This window comes from Papio anubis, chromosome 18 (assembly GCF_008728515.1).
Source record: "Papio anubis isolate 15944 chromosome 18, Panubis1.0, whole genome shotgun sequence".
Lineage (NCBI taxonomy): Eukaryota > Metazoa > Chordata > Mammalia > Primates > Cercopithecidae > Papio > Papio anubis.
In genome coordinates, this window is record NC_044993.1 from 124,451 (window position 1) to 140,841 (window position 16,391).

Consider the following 16,391-nt stretch of genomic DNA (forward strand, 5'->3'; position numbering starts at 1 on the left):
GTAAGCACGGAGAGAAACCTGAGAAGCAGGGTCAGCACAAGCCTGGTTGGGACCTCCACACTCCCCAGGCATTCAGGGCCTCTGGGGCTGTGGCTTCCTCACCTGGGGAGGCAGCCACGTTTTCCAGGACTCCTTTCTTCCCTCTCTTGACTCTCATCCCTGCCCACCTTCCCCTCCCCTACCCCTCCACCCGCAAACTTGAAGCACTTTCTGGAAGGGGCTAAGGTGGGTGATGCTGAGTCACATTTATTACCAGACTTTCCTGGCCCCGTGCTCCCAGGCACTGGTCACTGAGTCAGGCATTTGCCAGGGCTGTCTGCCTGGGTGACTGCTGCAGGAAAGCAGGCTGAGGCCCTAGTTCCCAGTCTGAGCCTTAGAACCAGCGCTCAGGAGGGCTCAGCCCCACACCACTTGTGAGGTTTCTGCAAACCTGGTCCCTTGGACTGAGGCAGGGATTTCACTTCCTTTTGCAGAAGCCATTGCATGACTGTAGCTGAAGCTTTCTGGTCACAAAGTCGCTTCTCCTGGGGCTATTGTGGGAGTAGCTCTTGGCACACTCTTCCACCCAGAGCCTCCACATCCCAGCTGACGAGGGCACAGGTCCTGAGAGTTGGCAGCAAAGATGGGGTGGGGTGGATGCCCATTGGAGCAGGTGGAGTGCCCCGGGAGTGGGCAGAGAATGTCTCTTCAGGAGCCTGAGGTCGGCCCCTGGTGCCCAGAGCCTGAGGCCTCACAACCTCCCCATGTCCTCCTCCGTTACCCACGACTGCTGGTGAGAAGTCCTGCCTGGAGTTTTGCAGGGACCCCTCTCCCTGGTCCCAGAAGGGTCTGTGCTTCAACACCTTCAGAGGTCAGTCCATCCTCTTTGACAAATGGGGACCAGGGAGGTAAGGGACTGCCCAGGGTCACACAGAAACCAGGCCACACAATATCACCACCTCCCTCTGCCCAGCACGCTGAAAGCTGCCCGTGCCGCGCTCACCAGGAGCACAGCAGCACCTCCTTGAGCGTCCTGCGGAGCTCCTGGCTGCGGAAGGCGTAGATGAGGGGGTCAATGATGGCATTGCAGATGATGAGGGCGAGAAAGAGGTTGAAGTTCTTGAAGATGCAGCTGCAGGTGGGGTGCTGGGGGCAGAGGACAATGAGTGTGAGATGCAGGAAGAAGGGGCCCCAGCAGAGGAAGAAAATACCCAGCAGGATGGTGAGGGTGGCAGCGCCTTTGAGGCCAAAGCCCTGGTGGGCCAGACGCTGCCTCTTGTGGAGCCGGGCAATGCCCTGGGCGTGCTGGCAGGCCCGGGCCAGCATGTGGACGTACAGCACAGCCATGAGTACCAGCATGGCCAGGAAGAAGATCACAAGGCACAGCAGGACGGCCGCGTGGTCGTAGTAAGCAATGAAGAGCGTGCTGAAGAGGACACTGGCCACCCAGATGGCTGCGACGGCTCGCCGTGCCCGCGGCAATGTCACAATGCTGTGGTAGCGCAGTGCGTAGAAGATGGAGATGTAGCGGTCCACGGCAATGGCGCCCAGGAAGCAGAGGCTGGACAGCATGGAGCTGCAGGTGATCACGTCAATGACATTGTCCAGCTGCTGCACCACGGCAGCCCGGGCCGCCAGTACACCGGCCTCCAGCAGGAGGGTGACGGCCGTCTCCAGCATGTTGCTCCCGCTCACCAGCAGGTCTGACAGGGCCAGGCAGCAGATGAAGCAGTACATGGGTGAGTGGAGGTTCCGGTTCTTGGCAATGGCTGTCACCACCAGCACATTCTCCACCAAGCTCACCAGCCCCAAGCTGAGGAAGAGCCCGTCAGGGACGGACACCTCCAGGCACCGGGCTCCTGTCTGGTTGGCAGCCAGCCCCAGGTGGGGGGTGGCTGTGGGGGTGGAGTTCAGGGAGCCCAGGAGTCTTCTCTGGGAGCCCTGCACAGGCATAGTCCTGTTCAGGAAGCAGGAAGGGGTCACTGGAGGCCCCCAGGTCCCCACAGGTCTCCCCCTCCAGGTGTCCTGCTTAGCTCATGGTGCTGCCAGGGGGCCTTGGGTATCCCCCATGCCTGCCTCCGTCCATCTGGGCACCCCCAGATCTGCCCTCACACTCACCCTCTCCCTGGCCGGACAGGTCAGTCCAGGCATGGCCCAGCCAGTCCAGACACCTCCTGGCATCAACCCTCTGGGCTCAAGGCATCTCACAACCAGTGTGGACAAGCCTGGTCCTCAGCTCCCTCCCTGCCTCTTCCCTGGTGGCTGCTCAGGTCCCCAGGACATTTCAACACCTCTGGCCCCCTCCTGGCCTCTGTCTCCTGCCTCCCTGGGCCAGGGTTGGGCTGAGGTCCTGGGAAGAATGGAGCCTTTCTCTGCATTTTTAAAAGTCATCCTCGGAGCCCCTCCCACTGAGGGCGGGCACATGATGGGCACGTGGCAGGGGCGTGAGCGCCCACCACGGCCCACCTGCCACCAGGCGGTGCGCAGCACCCCTGGGGTCTGTCAGGTAGCATATCTCCCTTACGTTAAAAAACACCACAGTCTGTCCTGGTCACCAGGGACCCCACCTGGCCTCCCCTCTAGGAGTCCAGGGCTTCCCTGGGACCTGCCCCCTCCAGAGGCTCCTCTGCCTCAATCACTGGCCATGGATGGCACCCCTAGGCCCCACCCCTCCCCACGTCAGCAGCTCAATGAGGACGAGGCACCCTCTGCTCTCAGCCAAAGCATGCATGGGGCAGCAACTCAGCTGTCAACGTTCATGGCAGATTTGGGGGCGGGACCAGGGAGAACTTTCCCATAATTAAAGTTCTGGAAACTGAGTGAGCCTGCAGGAACTGCACATCGCTGGGGGTGAGGGGGCTTCTGGCCGGGGCAGAGCGTGAAACGGCCCAATGCTAGTGAGCCCCAGAGGAGTCGGTGCTTTTAGGCATCTCACAGAGGCTGAGGCCACTCTGGCCCCTGCCCCCAAGGGCCCAGCCTCGCCCAGCCAGAGTAGCGACCCCCTCAGCTGCAGCCCTGGGGCTGGGGGTGTCGCTTCCTGGGAGCGGATGGGCTGGGGGCACCCTGGTGAGGTTCTCAGGACCCTCCAGTCATCTCCTCGCTCATCCTCACAGGGGCACCCGGGACGCTGCTCCCGCCCTCCCCGCGCGGCGCCCCATTTCCGCTATGGAAGGCACCACAGGCCCTGCCCCAAGAGCCACATCAAAGGCAGACCTCTGGCCTCCAGCCAGCGCTCGCACGTGGTGCTCTGCAGGGGTTCACAGCAGGCGGGCATGGCCCGAGACCCAGCAGGGGCGGTGGGGAGGGCCACGGCACCCAGCGCAGGCATCTTCCTGGGTTCACTGCAGGGCGTTCCCAGCACTTCCTCGCTGAAGACTGTGCTGACAGCCTCTGTGCTGACAAAAAATCTTCTGAAGGTGGAAGCGGGAGGGGGATGGAATTATTCACCCCATTTACAGGTGCAGAGAAGGAGGCAACGGTGCAGGCGCCGCCCGCGTCAGGGTGTTCAGTGTTTGCATCTGTGATGTTTGAGTTAAAATCCATCCGGTCTCTGGCCCGACTGCCAATCTCTGACCATGAAATGCTCACACCACTCACAAGCCACCTCCATGAGCACATTAATATCATTCATATTTACTGATTCAGTAAATATTACTCACTTGTTACATCTGCATTTTACAATTTATAAATCTTTATTTTTGCTTTGAAATTTTTTATTATTGATGGGTGCGGTGGCTCACGTCTGTCATCCCAGCACTTTGGGAGCCCAAGGCGGGTGGATCACCTGAGGTCAGGAGTTCGAGACCAGCCTGGCCGACATGGTGAAACCCCATCTCTACTAAAAATACAAAAATTAGCCAGGCATGGTGGTGGGCGCCTGTAATTCCAGTTACTCGGGAGGCTGAGGCAGGAGAATCGGGAGGCTGAGGCTTGAACGCAGGAGGTGGACGTTGTCGTGAGCTGAGATTGTGCCACTGCACTCCAGCCTGGGCAACAAGAGCAAAACTGTCTCAAAAAAAAACCCAAAAATCATCATTGCCAGGCACAGTGGCTCACCCCTGTAATCCCAGCACTTTGGGAGGCTGAGACGGGCGGGTCTGAGGTCAGGAGTTCAAGACCAGCCTGGCTAATATGGTGAAACCTCATCTCTAATAAAATAATATCAGGTGTGGTATGGCCTGCAAACCTAGCTACCGAAGGCTGAGGCAGAATTGTTGAACTCAGAGGCGGAGTTGTAGTGAGTCGAGATCAAGACCACCGCACTCCAGCCCGAAACAGAGAGAGATTCAGGACTCAAAAAAAAAAAGTGTGTGTGTGTGTGTGTGTGTGTGTAATTTTATTCATTTATTTGGAGAGACACAGTTTCACTTCTCCCCCATGCTCCAGGCTGGAGTGCAGTGGTGCATTCTCACCACTACAACCTCTGCCTCCTGGATTCAAGCGATACTCATGCCTCAGCCTCCCGATCCCGAGTAGCTGGGACTGCAGGCGCCCGCCACCACACCCGCTAATTTTGGTATTTTAGTAGAGATGTGTTTTCACCATGTTGACCACAGGCTGGTCTTGAACTCCTGGCCTCAGGTGATCTGCCCGCCTCAGCCTCCCAAAATGCTGAGATTACAGGGGTGAGCCCCCACACCCCGTCTGCTTTAAATTTTTTTTTTTTTTTTTTGAGATGAAGTCTCGCGGTCACCCAGGCTGTAGTACAGTGGCATGATCTCGGCTCACTGTAGCCTCTGCCTACCAGGTTCAAGCAATTCTCCTGCCTCAACCTCCCGAATAGCTGAGACTACAGGCGCCCGCCACCATACTCAGCTAATTTTTGTATTTTTTTTTAGTAGAGACGGGGTTTCACCATGTTGACCAGGATAGTCTCGATCTCCTGACCTCGTGATCCTCCCACCTCAGCCTACCAAAGTGCTGGGATTATAGGTGTGAATCACCATGCCCGGCCTAAAAAAAATATATATATATATTTTTTTTTTTAGACAGAGTCTCGTTCTGTCGCCCAGGCTGGAGTGCAGTGGCGCGATCTCAGCTCACGGCAAGCTTCGCCTCCTGGGTTCACACCATTCTCCTGCCTCAGCCTCCTGAGTGGCTGAGACTACAGGGGCCCGCCACCATCCCCGGCTAATTTTTTGTATCTTTAGTAGAGACGGGGTTTCACCATGTCAGCCAGGATGGTCTTGAACTCCTGACCTCATGATCCGCCCGCCTCCGGCCTCCCAAAGTGCTGGGATTACAGGCATGAGTCACTGCGCCCGGCCCTAAAATCTTTTAATTGAGGTACAACATACATAAAAATGCACCAATGATAAATATGCAGGGTGAGGGATGCCTGACCTGAACCAGCCACATAAGTAGCACCAGACCAACAGACAAAGCGTTCCCACCCGGAACGGCCCCCGTGAGTCGCTGCCGGCCCATCTGGCCCATGACGTGAATGGTGTCGCAGCTACTCTCTCTGGCTGAGGTGCACCCATGCCGGTGGCTGCAATCCTCTGCCTCAGACTGTGGTGTCCACGGTGTGAACAGACCACGTGGCATCTGGTGGCTTCAGACTCCCTATCAACAACTGTTGCTGGGAGATTCTTGTACCATCTGACGGACACAGGCGCATCTGCGGAGTGCACCCGGGAGACACGGGCAGGGACGTATCTTCAGCTTTGGGAGACCTGTTTCTGGTAGCACACGCAGCCCCAGGCTGCTCAGAGGGGACAGCGCGCTCTGCCCACACCGCCACAGGACCTGGTGCCTGGCCGCAGCCACATGGCCTCGGCCTCAGTCCAGCCTTTTGCCTCCCATGCCCTTTGCCCCTCACGCTGTGCTTCTAGCCTAAACACAGGGCAGAGATGGGTCCCAGGGTGTGCGGAGGCCGAGCCTGCCTGGGGAAGGAAGGCGGCTCCATTGGTGTGAGGGCCCCAGGAGGCCCCCAACGTCCACAGCACCTCACAGACCCAGACCCCGCTCACCGCTGGCCATGAGCCGGTGAGCAGCCCCTGCCCCTGGTGTGAGGGCCCCAGGAGGCCCCCAACGTCCACAGCACCTCACAGACCCAGACCCTGCTCACGCTGGCTGCGAGCCGTGAGCAGCCCCTGCCCCTGCAGGGAGGCCCAGAGCCCCCCATCCATGCTAGCGCACTCCTCACAGACCCAGACCCCGCTCACTGCTGGCCATGAGCCGGTGAGCAGCCCCTGCCCCTGGTGTGAGGGCCCCAGGAGGCCCCCAACGTCCACAGCACCTACAGACCCAGACCCCACTCACTGCTGGCCATGAGCCGGTGAGCAGCCCCTGCCCCAGAGCACTGTGACCTCACATTTCAAGGACGTTCGTGTTTGCAGCTCCATAATGAGGCCTTTGAGACAGACGGCGGTTAACCCCAGCCTCCGCGCCACCACCCAACCCGGGACTTGAAAGGTCATGAGAATTGGGCAGCCTTTTTCCTGCCAAGAGGCAGCTGGAGGGCATCGGAAGTGGGGTGACCCTGCCACAGGACTCCCACTGTGGGTTCTCACTGGATGTGCCTGTTGGGGGCTTTGTGGGAAGATGAGGCACAGCTGAGCTGGAAAAAGTCAACTTTTTGATGCGTTATGGTCATGGGGGAGATAAATTAGCCTCGGGATGATCTGTGATTAGATGAAATCCCACAGCTAATCCCATCTCAATTTTGATCTTTTAGTGCCCCTGGAAACATTGCGTGTTGAACGGCCGGAAGACGCTTGGGGCCTGCCCATCCGCTCACCAGGGTCCCCCCACGGGCAGAGGCACTGTTCCTCCGTTCCTGTAGGGCACTTTCCTCCAGCTCATGGCCAGGGGTGAGCGGGGTCTGGGTCTGTGAGGTGTTGTGGACATTGGGGGCCTTCTGGGGCCCTCACACCAACGGAGCTGTCTTCCTTCTCCAGCCTTGGGAGACCTCTTCAAATTGGCAGACCTGAGGCAGAGCGCTTCTGGACCAGCGCCCCGCGAGGAGAACGCAGACAGACGCTTTCCTGCGTTTATTTTATTTTTATTTATTTATTTATTTTTTGAGACGGAGTCTCGCTCTGCCGCCCAGGCTGGAGTGCAGTGGCCGGATCTCAGCTCACTGCAAGCTCCGCCTCCCGGGTTCACGTCATTCTCCTGCCTCAGCCTCCCGAGTAGCTGGGACTACAGGCGCCCGCCACCTCGCCCGGCTAGTTTTTTTGTATTTTTTTTTAGTAGAAACAGGGTTTCACTGTGTTAGCCAGGATGGTCTCGATCTCCTGACCTCGTGATCCGCCCATCTCGGCCTCCCAAAGTCCTGGGATTACAGGCTTGAGCCACTGCGCCCGGCCTTTCCTGCGTTTATTCAGTGTCTGGCATCCAGGGCCTGCAACACACACACGCGCACACACACAGGCACGCACACATACACACACAAGCACGTACACATACACACACAAGCACACACAGGCATGTACACATACACCCACAAGCACACACAGGCACGTACACATACACACACAAGCACACACAGGCACGCACACACACGCGCAGGCACGTACACATACACACAAGCACGCACATAGGCACGTACACATACACAAGCACACACAGGCATGCACACACACGCGCACAGGCATGTACACATACATACAAAGGCACGCACGCAGGCACGTACACATACACACACAGGCACGCACACACAGGCACACACACACGCGCGCAGACACATCTGCTCAATGTGTGCCCAAGGGCTGCGGGGGGAAGCATCTCTGTGGTCAGGGAGTGGCCTGTCCAGCTGCGGCCACGGACATGGAGGCGGAGGTCACTGCCGGACCAATGGTCCCACCGTGGTGGGCTCCAGTACAGCTTCCCCAGGACAGCCGGACCCACAGCCGGACCCACAGCCGGTCTCAGCCCTTGGTTTAGGGGCCGTTTCCTTTGACCTTGGGGGTGGGGGTGTGGGAGGTGGCAAGCAGGGTTTCTCGTGGGCCTGCCCGTGGTACCTGTGTTGAAGACTCTGGGGGCTTCTGGCTCAGTGGAAAAGGGCCCAGCTGGGGAGTCACTTGTGCCTCAGCCTCTCGCTGGGCTGAGCAGGGCCAAGGGAGGAAGCAGGATCCAGCATTCCTCCCCACACGCATGGCAGAGGCTACGTCTTCAGTCTTTCAGATCTCACGGTCACTGGAACTAGGCTCAGCTGCAGGTCGTGACAGAAACCCCAGCACCACTGCCAAGGCGTCAGTGATCCAGCCGTCTCTCAGGACAGCAGGCCTGGGCTCAGCCTCTGCTGCACCGTCCCTGGAACACCAGCTGTTCTTTGACTCCCAACCGTAGGGGGCCTGCTGCAGCTCCAAACGTCACATCCCCATCTGGGGGGACTCAAGGCATCTGGAATGGAAAAGGCAGGGGGCCCAGCTCTCCTTGCTTGCCTGTCACTTTCAGAGAAAAGACTGAAGACTCTAGCAGACCCCACGTCTCGATGGGAGAAGCTCACTACAGGCCACCCTGGCTGTGGAGGGTGGGGACCTAGGGCAGACTGGGGTTGTCCCGACCATCTTCCCTCAAGCTGAGTGCAGATCCCACAACAAATCTAGTTATGTTGGCATGGAAAAAAGGGTAGGTGGGACACCAGGAAGACCAGTCTGTGCTCCCCACAGGCTCCTGCTGACCACAAACATCACTCACTCACTACAGAGACGAACGAGGCCACAGCATCAACTCCCCGCGCCCATGACCTCTTCCTGCAGAGCCTGGGGCTGTCACAGCTGGGACCTCAGTGCACCACTCCTAGAAACGGCCAGCACAGGGCCAGAGCTGCACCCTCAGGCCCGCGTCTGAGATGGGCACACATGGCTCAGCCCTCAGGCCGACTCTTGTCATGGACAGTGGGCCCTCGTCGTTCTGGGGAGGGTCCTGCACCCTGAGCTCCGGCCCAGGAAATGCTGAGCAGAGTCAGGAGACACCAGGAACTGCCAAAAGGACGAACTCAGAGGCCTCGGCAAGCCCCAGGTTAGATGATTATACAGTGATGGAGCTTTCTGGGAGGTGGGTCCAGCTGGGGCTGGAACCTGTTTCCTGCTCCACTGGCCGCCCTAGGGCCTTGGGCAGCCCCTCGTGTCTGCTGCCCCCTAAGGGTAAAAGATCGGGGTGGTGAAGGGTGCCAGGGGACAGGACCCCTCCTGCAGCTGTAACACCTCGGTGTTCTCGATCCTTCCAGAACCACGCTGGCTTCTGATTCTGTCTGGCTGCAGCCTCAGCCCCTCCTGCAGCTGCAGCACCGTAGGACTACGGGATGCACCGGTTCTGTGCACTATCAGTCAGCTGTGCTAGGACTGGCTCCAGCTAAGCCCTCCCCCCAGACTGGGGTCTTGGTCTGAGTGGTCCATTCACCCCAGACTGTCCCCTGATCTTTGCCACATGGGCCCTCAGAGCTGCCCTGGGCACTTTTCTTTGCAAAACATGCTTCTGGGGCTTCACCTTCAATTCTGGGCACTGCCCTCAAGTTCTCTAATAAAATTATTTTGGCCGGGTGCAGTGGCTCGCGGATGTAATCCCAGCACTTTGGGAGGCCGAGACAGGAGGATCACGAGGTCAGGAGATCGAGACCATCCTGGCTAACGCGGTGAAACCCCGTCTCTATTAAAAAATAAAAAAAAAATTAGCCGGGTGAGGTGGCGGGCGCCTGTAGTCCCAGCTACTTGGGAGGCTGAGGCAGGAGAATGGCGTAAACCCAGGAGGCGGAGGTTGCAGTGAGCTGAGATCTCGGCTCACTGCAACCTCCAGCCTGGCGACAGAGTGAGACTCCGTCTCAAAAAAAAAAAAAAAAAAAGAAAAAGAAAAAAGAAAACTATTTTGTAAGATTCAACAGATGGTGGCCTCCAGCCATAGGACCCAACATGGCCGTCCCACCTGCTGGAGGAACAAGACTGAAGGCCACACAGACGCCTCCACTCTAGTCCCAACACGAAACCCTCTACCAACAAGGAAGGCAGCTCTGTCAACGACTCCTGAGCAAGTTCAAGGAGGACGTGCACCCAGGGCGTGGGACTCCTCCACCTGTACCCAGATTCTGGGAGCACAGGAAACACGTGGTCTGGGCCCCACCTCACCCACAGGCCACTGGGAGGAGACTGGACTGAGTGTGATTCGAATCCGAGGGACAGGACGGCGCTCAGTGCCCGGGAAAGACGAACGTGCGGACAGCAGAGCGTGACCCATTTACATTTATAGGAGAAACAGCGACCAGGTCAGCGATACAGTCGGCATCTCTACTTCAGGGAACTGACCAATTCTGACCAGCACAGAAATCAGCAACATCATTACGGCTTTCAGGCACCTCTGCAGACGCTCAGTCCCACTCCCCCTCCCCGTCCGCGTCGTCCTCGTGCGGTGCCTCTAGGTCGTTGAGGTGGAAGTTGGCCATCATGTCGCGCACAGCCAGCATCAGCCTGTTCAGGCCCTGGTTGCGGTTCAGACCCCCAGCCACTCCTTCCTCGGGCCTCTCCCCCTGCAGCAATGGGACATGTCTGAACAGGGGAATATCTGTGCTGGGACTAGGGGCCCAGGGCCCAAGCAGGAAGGCATTGTGGAGCCTAGCACCGGGCCCTGAACCCTCCCCAGGTCTCTGTGAGGAGAGGAAGCTCTGAAAAGCAAACATCGCGTCTAGCCAAGCCAGGCCCAGAGAGTGGGGTCAAGCTGGGCTGACTCACGGGCCCTGCATGTGCTACCATCTGGGCAGGTCCCAATTTCCCCGGCAGAATGGGCACCCCGCTGGCACAATGCAGCCTTGGTCCTTCCCTGCTCCCTGTGCCAGCTGGCACAGTCCTGGTTCAAGGAGGGCTCCAGACATTCGCACTGGCCTGGATACGCCCGAGCCCACTGGGAGGCAGGGCTGGGACGAGCTCAACCTACCTCCACGGTATAGTTTGGTAACAGTGACCTAAAGAAGAGTGCGATCGTGTTTCCGTGGCTGACGGGACTCAGCCTGAAAGAGAAAGTCAAGAAACGTCGGAAATGACACTGAACTGAGACTCGTGGGACCCAACCCAGCCCACGGGGCTGCCTGCCAGCTGCCTCCTCGCAGGGACACAGGGGGCCCCACCAGGAGCAGAGCAGCAGCAGCTGAGCACAGGCCCTGGAGTCCTACAAAGCGGAGATCAGGGCCCTGGGTGGGCAGGAGGCTTCCTTATCCGCTTAGGGTGGAGTCGGGGCCAGCGGGAACAGGATGAGGGAGACCGACGCGGCTAAGGCAGGCACGGGGTCCAAAGCGAGGCTCCCACAGCCACCATCGGCCACCGCACAGGTGCCTTGCTTTTCAGAAAAGCTGTAGTTTCAATGTCTCCTTCAGCACCGAAGCTTTGAGAGCACACACTCCTTATGCAAAGGCAGAAGCGTCCAGGGCCATGTTAAGTGGAGACTCTCCTGGTGCAAAGGGCTCTACAGGACGCTGAGCCCAGGCCTAAGGAGCTCTAGGGAGGGCGAAAGCCTGGGGTCCACGGGGAGGGAGGCAGCAAAGAGCTGTAATTCCTCAATGCTACCACACCCTACTGGCAGGAGCGGTCCACGAAGACCACTGTGTGGGCGATGGGGCCTAGGTAAGGCAAGTACTTTCCAGCCCAGAAGGAAAGGTAAAAAGCCTTTCAACGACCCAGATTCTGAAAGCCAGACATGCCGGCAGCCTGGGCGTCGGCTTGGACCCGCCCCCGGCCCTCCTGCCCCCGGCCCTCCTGCCCCGAAGCCCTGCTTTTGTTCTCTCAACGTGCTGTGTGCTCTGCTCCTGCCACAGCGCCTTGGCGCATAGTGACTCTGCTGTGGAACACGTCCCCTGAGCCTGGTGAGGGCACGGTCATCCTCTGCGTCTCGGCACACCCACCCCTCCTTCCTCCAAAGACCTTACTGGAGTGTTTTTTTTCTTTTTTGAGATGGAGTCACTTTCTCCAGGCTGAAGTGCGGGGGCGTGATCTCAGCTCACTGCAAGCTCCACCTCCCAGGTTCCAACAATTCTCCTGCCTCAGCCTCCCGAGTAGCTGGGACTACACTTGCCACCAAGCCTGGCTACTTTTTTTGTATTTTAGTAGAGACGGGTTTTCATCACGTTGGCCAGGATAGTCTCGATCTCTTGACCTTGTGATTCGCCCACCTTGGCCTCCCAAACTGCTGGAATTACAGGATCACAGGTGTGAGTCACCACACTCGGATGGCTATTTTTTTTTTTTTTTTTTGAGACGGAGTTTCGCTCTTTTTGCCCAGGCTGGAGTGCAATGGCACAATCTCAGCTCACCGCAACCTCCGCCTCCCGGGTTCAAGCGATTCTCCTGCCTCAGCCTCTCGAGTAGCTGGGATTACAGGCATGCGCCACCACGCCTGGCTAATTTTTGCATTTTTAGTAGAGACGCAGTTTCTCCATGTTGGTCAGGCTGGTCTTCAACTCCCGACCTCAGGTGATCCACTGCCTCGGCCTCCCAAAGTGCTGGGATTACAGGCGTGAGCCACCGCGCCCGGCCTTGATATTTGTATTTTTAGTTGAGACAGGGTTTCGCCATGTTGGCCAGGCTGGTGCAGTTTTGATTTTATGTTTATGTCTAGATTCTAAAGTTAATGTGTTTTCCCCACATCACTGCACACCTGTTTCCTTCCACTGTGTCACTCGCACCTTACAGAGGCTGACACGCAAGCACCCGTGCGTTCAATGGAGACGGGAAGGAACGTGGCCTGCAAACGCAGAGCTGTGACTCCCAAGTAACACTGTTCCTCTCCCTTCTCGTGAGGGGGAAGACCCACTGAACCCTGCGCCCGTCTCCTAGCACCTGGGTCCGAAGGAGGCAGCCAGTCCCCGTGATCCCTGAAGCCCCGACCTCAGAGCTGCAGCAGAGAGCTGGGAGGTGGCAGCTGGGAGCAGCGAGGTGGGAGCTGGGAGGTGGGAGGTGGGAGGGGAGGTGGGAGGAAGGAGGAGGGAGCTGGGAACTGGAAGGTGGAAGCTGGGAGGTGGGAGGTGGGAGCAGCGAGGTGGGAGCATCGAGGTGGGAGCTGGGAGGGGGGGGGGGGGGGGGGGGGGGGGAGGTGGGAGGTAGGAGGAGGGAGTTGGGAGCTAGAAGGTGGAAGCTGGGAGGTGGGAGGTGGGAGGTGGGAGGAGGGAGGGGAGGTGAGAGGGAGGAGGAGCAAGGTGGGAGGAGGGAGGAGGGAGGTGGGAGGGGATGTGAGAGGAAGGAGGAGGGAGGTGGAAGGAGGGAGGTGGAAGGAAGGAGATGGGAGGAGGGAGGTGGAAGGAAGGAGATGGGAGGTGGGAGCTGGGAGGTGAGAACTGGGAGGAGGGAGGTACCTCTCCGGCCTGACGTAGGAGTAGATTGTGTCCGAAGGAGGCAGAGGGTCAAACCCCATCACAGACTGCGTGGTCACGTCCTTCAGAAAGGGACACAAAACGAAGATGCTACGCATGCTGCCGGGGGGCCTCTGCCTCTCCCAGCAGAGTCCTTCAGTCGACTCCAGCGTGGACTGGATGCATCTGCTGAGAGATAGCCACAGAGTCTGACAGAAACGGCTGTGCTTTTTGTACCAACGAGCTTTGGGTGAGGGTGGGACAGTCCTTCTGCCACCAGGACACTCACGGGAGTCGAGGTGAACCTGCGAGGCGTCTGCCCTGCACACCGGAGTATGTGGTGGGGAAGGAAGGGGGTCACGAGCTGCTCACGCCTGCCAAGATCTTCACCACGTGTCAGAAGCTCTCACTTCAGCGAATGCAGGCTACAGGGACCCTGAGCCGCCCGCGGGTTGCACAGAGCTCCTGGTGCACTCGCTGCCTCGCCCCTCAGCCCCCACGCACAGTGCCACGTGCTACCACTCAACTAAGAAGAGTCAGAAGCTCACAGCCCCGGACAAAGCCAGCCACGCCGGTCACAAGGGCCCGCAGAGCAGCCAAAGTTAAACCAGGAGGCACGAAGCTGCCCCCAACGGACGCTCTGTGGTCCTGCGACCCTCCGACTTGCTGGTTTTCTCACTCGTTCTATCTCACCCCTTAACAACAGTATAAAATCCTTAGGTTTTGAGATAGAAACAGCACCTCCAGCACGGGAGGTGTCAGAGCAGGACTACACCCCAGCAGCTGCACCAAGCACTCAAGACCACGGACAGAGCAGCTCACCAAGGTGACGACTCAGCTCGCGCTCTGAGCCCCAAAGGATTTCTCTCTCAAAACAACAAGCACCCGAACCCTGGCTGCCAGGAAAGGAGGAGCCCTCTGTGCTAGCCCCTGCCCCTGCCGTGGCAGAGCTGGGCTGCTGAGGGAGCCTGCACCACGCACGTCTGCACGTGGACCGCCCGGAGCAGAAGGGACGTTCATGTGACCAGCTTACACAAAGCTCCCATTTCAGCCTTTCTCCCTTACCGGGGGCAGGGCAGCCACAGCTTCCTTGATCTCAGAGAGGATCACATGACGGTGGATATTCCTGGGTGCACGCTGGTAGAGCACCTTCCGCCTAAGGCCGGGAAGAAACAAGGCACAGTAGATAAAGCACAGCAAATGAAATGGTAACAACCACAGCACCAGGGTCCCCACCCCCACCCAGCACTGGGCATCTCGCTGCATCTCTGGTGGCTCTGAAAACTGCACGTTTTACCATTTTACTCTCAAGCAGAGGCAGCACAGCTGGTCCTGGCCTGTGGTTAGGGACCCTCTAGGGGCCAATCCCAGCCGCAGGGCCTGTGACTCAGCCTCTTCATCCAAAGAACAAGAACGATGGGAGCCGTGGCCAGTGGCTTCTGGTGGGAATTCACTGAGCTCATCTACATGAGAGGACACCTCGGCGTGTCACCGCTGTGGCTACAGGTAGACACTGGGCCCCGCTGGAAATCGCTCTCGGAGAGAGCGGGTACAGGGAACAAAACACTCCTGTCCACGAGAAAGCCCGGTCCAGTGAGGAAGCAGATACGTGGACAGGACCCATGACTGCCAGTGGCTGGGGGCACCAGCACCTCTTGGGCCCCCCGGGCACAGCCTCACGTCTGCAGCACACAGCCTTCACTGTGGAGATGCAAATGGGTGCCACTCCCACGCGGTCCTCACTGAGCCCGGCCACATCGTGCGCAGAGCCACGGTGCTGACGCTCAAACTAGCACGGGGCCACAGGCGAACGGTAGAGACAAGATCAGGGGTCGGGCGCGGCGCTTCATCCTGAGAGGGACATCCGAGCCGGTGAAACCCCGTTTCTGAAGAAATACAAATTAGAAGTGATGGTCCAGTTGGGATGAATATGGGAGGGCGGAAAGCTGCAGTGAAGCTGAGGTTGAGCCACTGTAGCCTGCTGCTGGCAGAGCCAGACCATCCCAAAAAAACAGGTAAGGGCTGCCTCGTCGATGCAGATGCATCAGGGCACAGCCTCCAAAATGTCTGGGCTAATGGGAGACTCTCATCTCCCGCCACAGTTTACCCTCAACATGCCGGTGCGTGACAGACTGGCCATCACCTCAGCCTGCGGAACCACTGCATGACCAGAAGCCACCGCCCAGCCCTAGGGCACTGGGAACAGCAGCTCGACTCTGCCAGTGACCACGGCTGCCTCCCAGCCTCTTGCACAGGCTGTAGGCTGTTCCATCTCTCGCGAGGCTCCACACACAGGCCCCACAGCAGCAGAGAGGCCAGCTGCTCACAGCCCTCTGCCGGAATCCGGGAGGCCAAGGCCCCCGGCAGTCTGGGATGAGGGTCCCTGAGGGGGGCGCAGTAGGCCTTGTGCAAACCCCTAGCTCACCGGGGTTCTCACAGGCTTCACTGCAGGGTCCCCGGCCCACAGTCTGCAGAACCCATGACGCTTCCCAGCCAGCTCATGGGTGTGTGCTCTTTCCAGAGGTGACCTCCCGAGGTACAGAGTTCACCAGCCTGGGCCGCAGGCAGGGGCTGGCTGGGAGAGCTAAGGCTTCATGAGCAGAACCCCAGGCTGTGGGCCTGCCTCGAGGCCAGCAGAGTCCCAGGGTTAAGCAGAGAGGGGTGGTCCAGGGAGTGCCTGTGGCCCCCTGCAAGGGCCCCTGGGTTGGCCTGAGGGCGGGGCTGGGGCACATTGGTATGTTTGTGAGCCCTTTAGGAAGCACGCATCGGACTTCACAGAAATGTGAAATGCAACCAGGGTCCACCTTGTGTGGCACACAGGCGCAGCTCCTGAGGTCCGCGACCGCTCCACCCCAGCCAGGGGTGACCTCCCGCGGGCAGCTTCTGTGTTTGTTCCCTCTGTTTGTTTGTTTTTGAGTAGGGTCTCGCTGTTTCTTGAAGCTTGAAGTGCAGGAGCAACAACAGCTCACTGCAGCTCTGACCTCCTAGGCAATGTTGCCACCCTCCTGCCTCGCTCCCAAAGCTGATCACAGCCGTCACCACCGCACCCTCTTTATGAGCCCCACAAGCCGGAGGCTGATCACCTGGCCCACCTGCTTTCTCTCTGACAGAGAAGGGGGCCCTCAGCCCATGTCAA

At 58.8% G+C, this 16,391-nt stretch overlaps 2 protein-coding genes across 6 annotated transcripts; both read right to left on the reverse strand.

Annotated features, from left to right (window-relative positions):
• Positions 1–978: 978 nt before the first annotated feature.
• MC1R (melanocortin 1 receptor) lies at positions 979–1,932 on the reverse strand. The gene is given in 1 exon segment (NM_001164589.1): positions 979–1,932. A coding segment is annotated over 1 exon segment (954 nt).
• A 5,919-nt stretch (positions 1,933–7,851) lies between these two features.
• On the reverse strand, positions 7,852–15,021 carry LOC116271257 (transcription factor 25-like). 5 transcript variants are annotated; one of them, XM_031658007.1, is made up of 5 exons: positions 14,321–15,021; positions 13,259–13,338; positions 10,852–10,924; positions 10,277–10,447; positions 7,852–8,328 (listed from the first exon to the last, which is right to left on the reverse strand). In XM_031658007.1, the coding sequence occupies exons 1-4, from the start codon at positions 14,519–14,521 to the stop codon at positions 10,289–10,291; spliced, it is 513 nt and encodes a 170-aa protein (XP_031513867.1). In that variant the 5' UTR covers positions 14,522–15,021; the 3' UTR covers positions 7,852–8,328; positions 10,277–10,288. The 5 variants fall into 5 exon arrangements, with proteins under 5 accessions (XP_031513867.1, XP_031513866.1, XP_031513870.1 ...); XM_031658006.1 differs by lacking the exon at positions 7,852–8,328 and having other exon boundaries at positions 10,148–10,447; positions 14,321–15,016; XM_031658010.1 differs by lacking the exon at positions 7,852–8,328 and having other exon boundaries at positions 10,148–10,447; positions 13,259–13,441; positions 14,321–14,414.
• Positions 15,022–16,391: the final 1,370 nt, after the last annotated feature.

Excerpts from the sequence above, each read along its gene's own strand:
- LOC116271257 (XM_031658007.1), bottom strand. The coding sequence starts at position 14,521 with ATGCAGCGAGATGCCCAGTGCTGGGTGGGGGTGGGGACCCTGGTGCTG. Across the intron at positions 13,339-14,320 it reads CTGTGGCTGCCCTGCCCCCG|GACGTGACCACGCAGTCTGT; the intron begins GTAAGGGAGAAA and ends CCCTTTCTGAAG. Across the intron at positions 10,925-13,258 it reads TCCTACGTCAGGCCGGAGAG|GCTGAGTCCCGTCAGCCACG; the intron begins GTACCTCCCTCC and ends TTTCTCTTTCAG.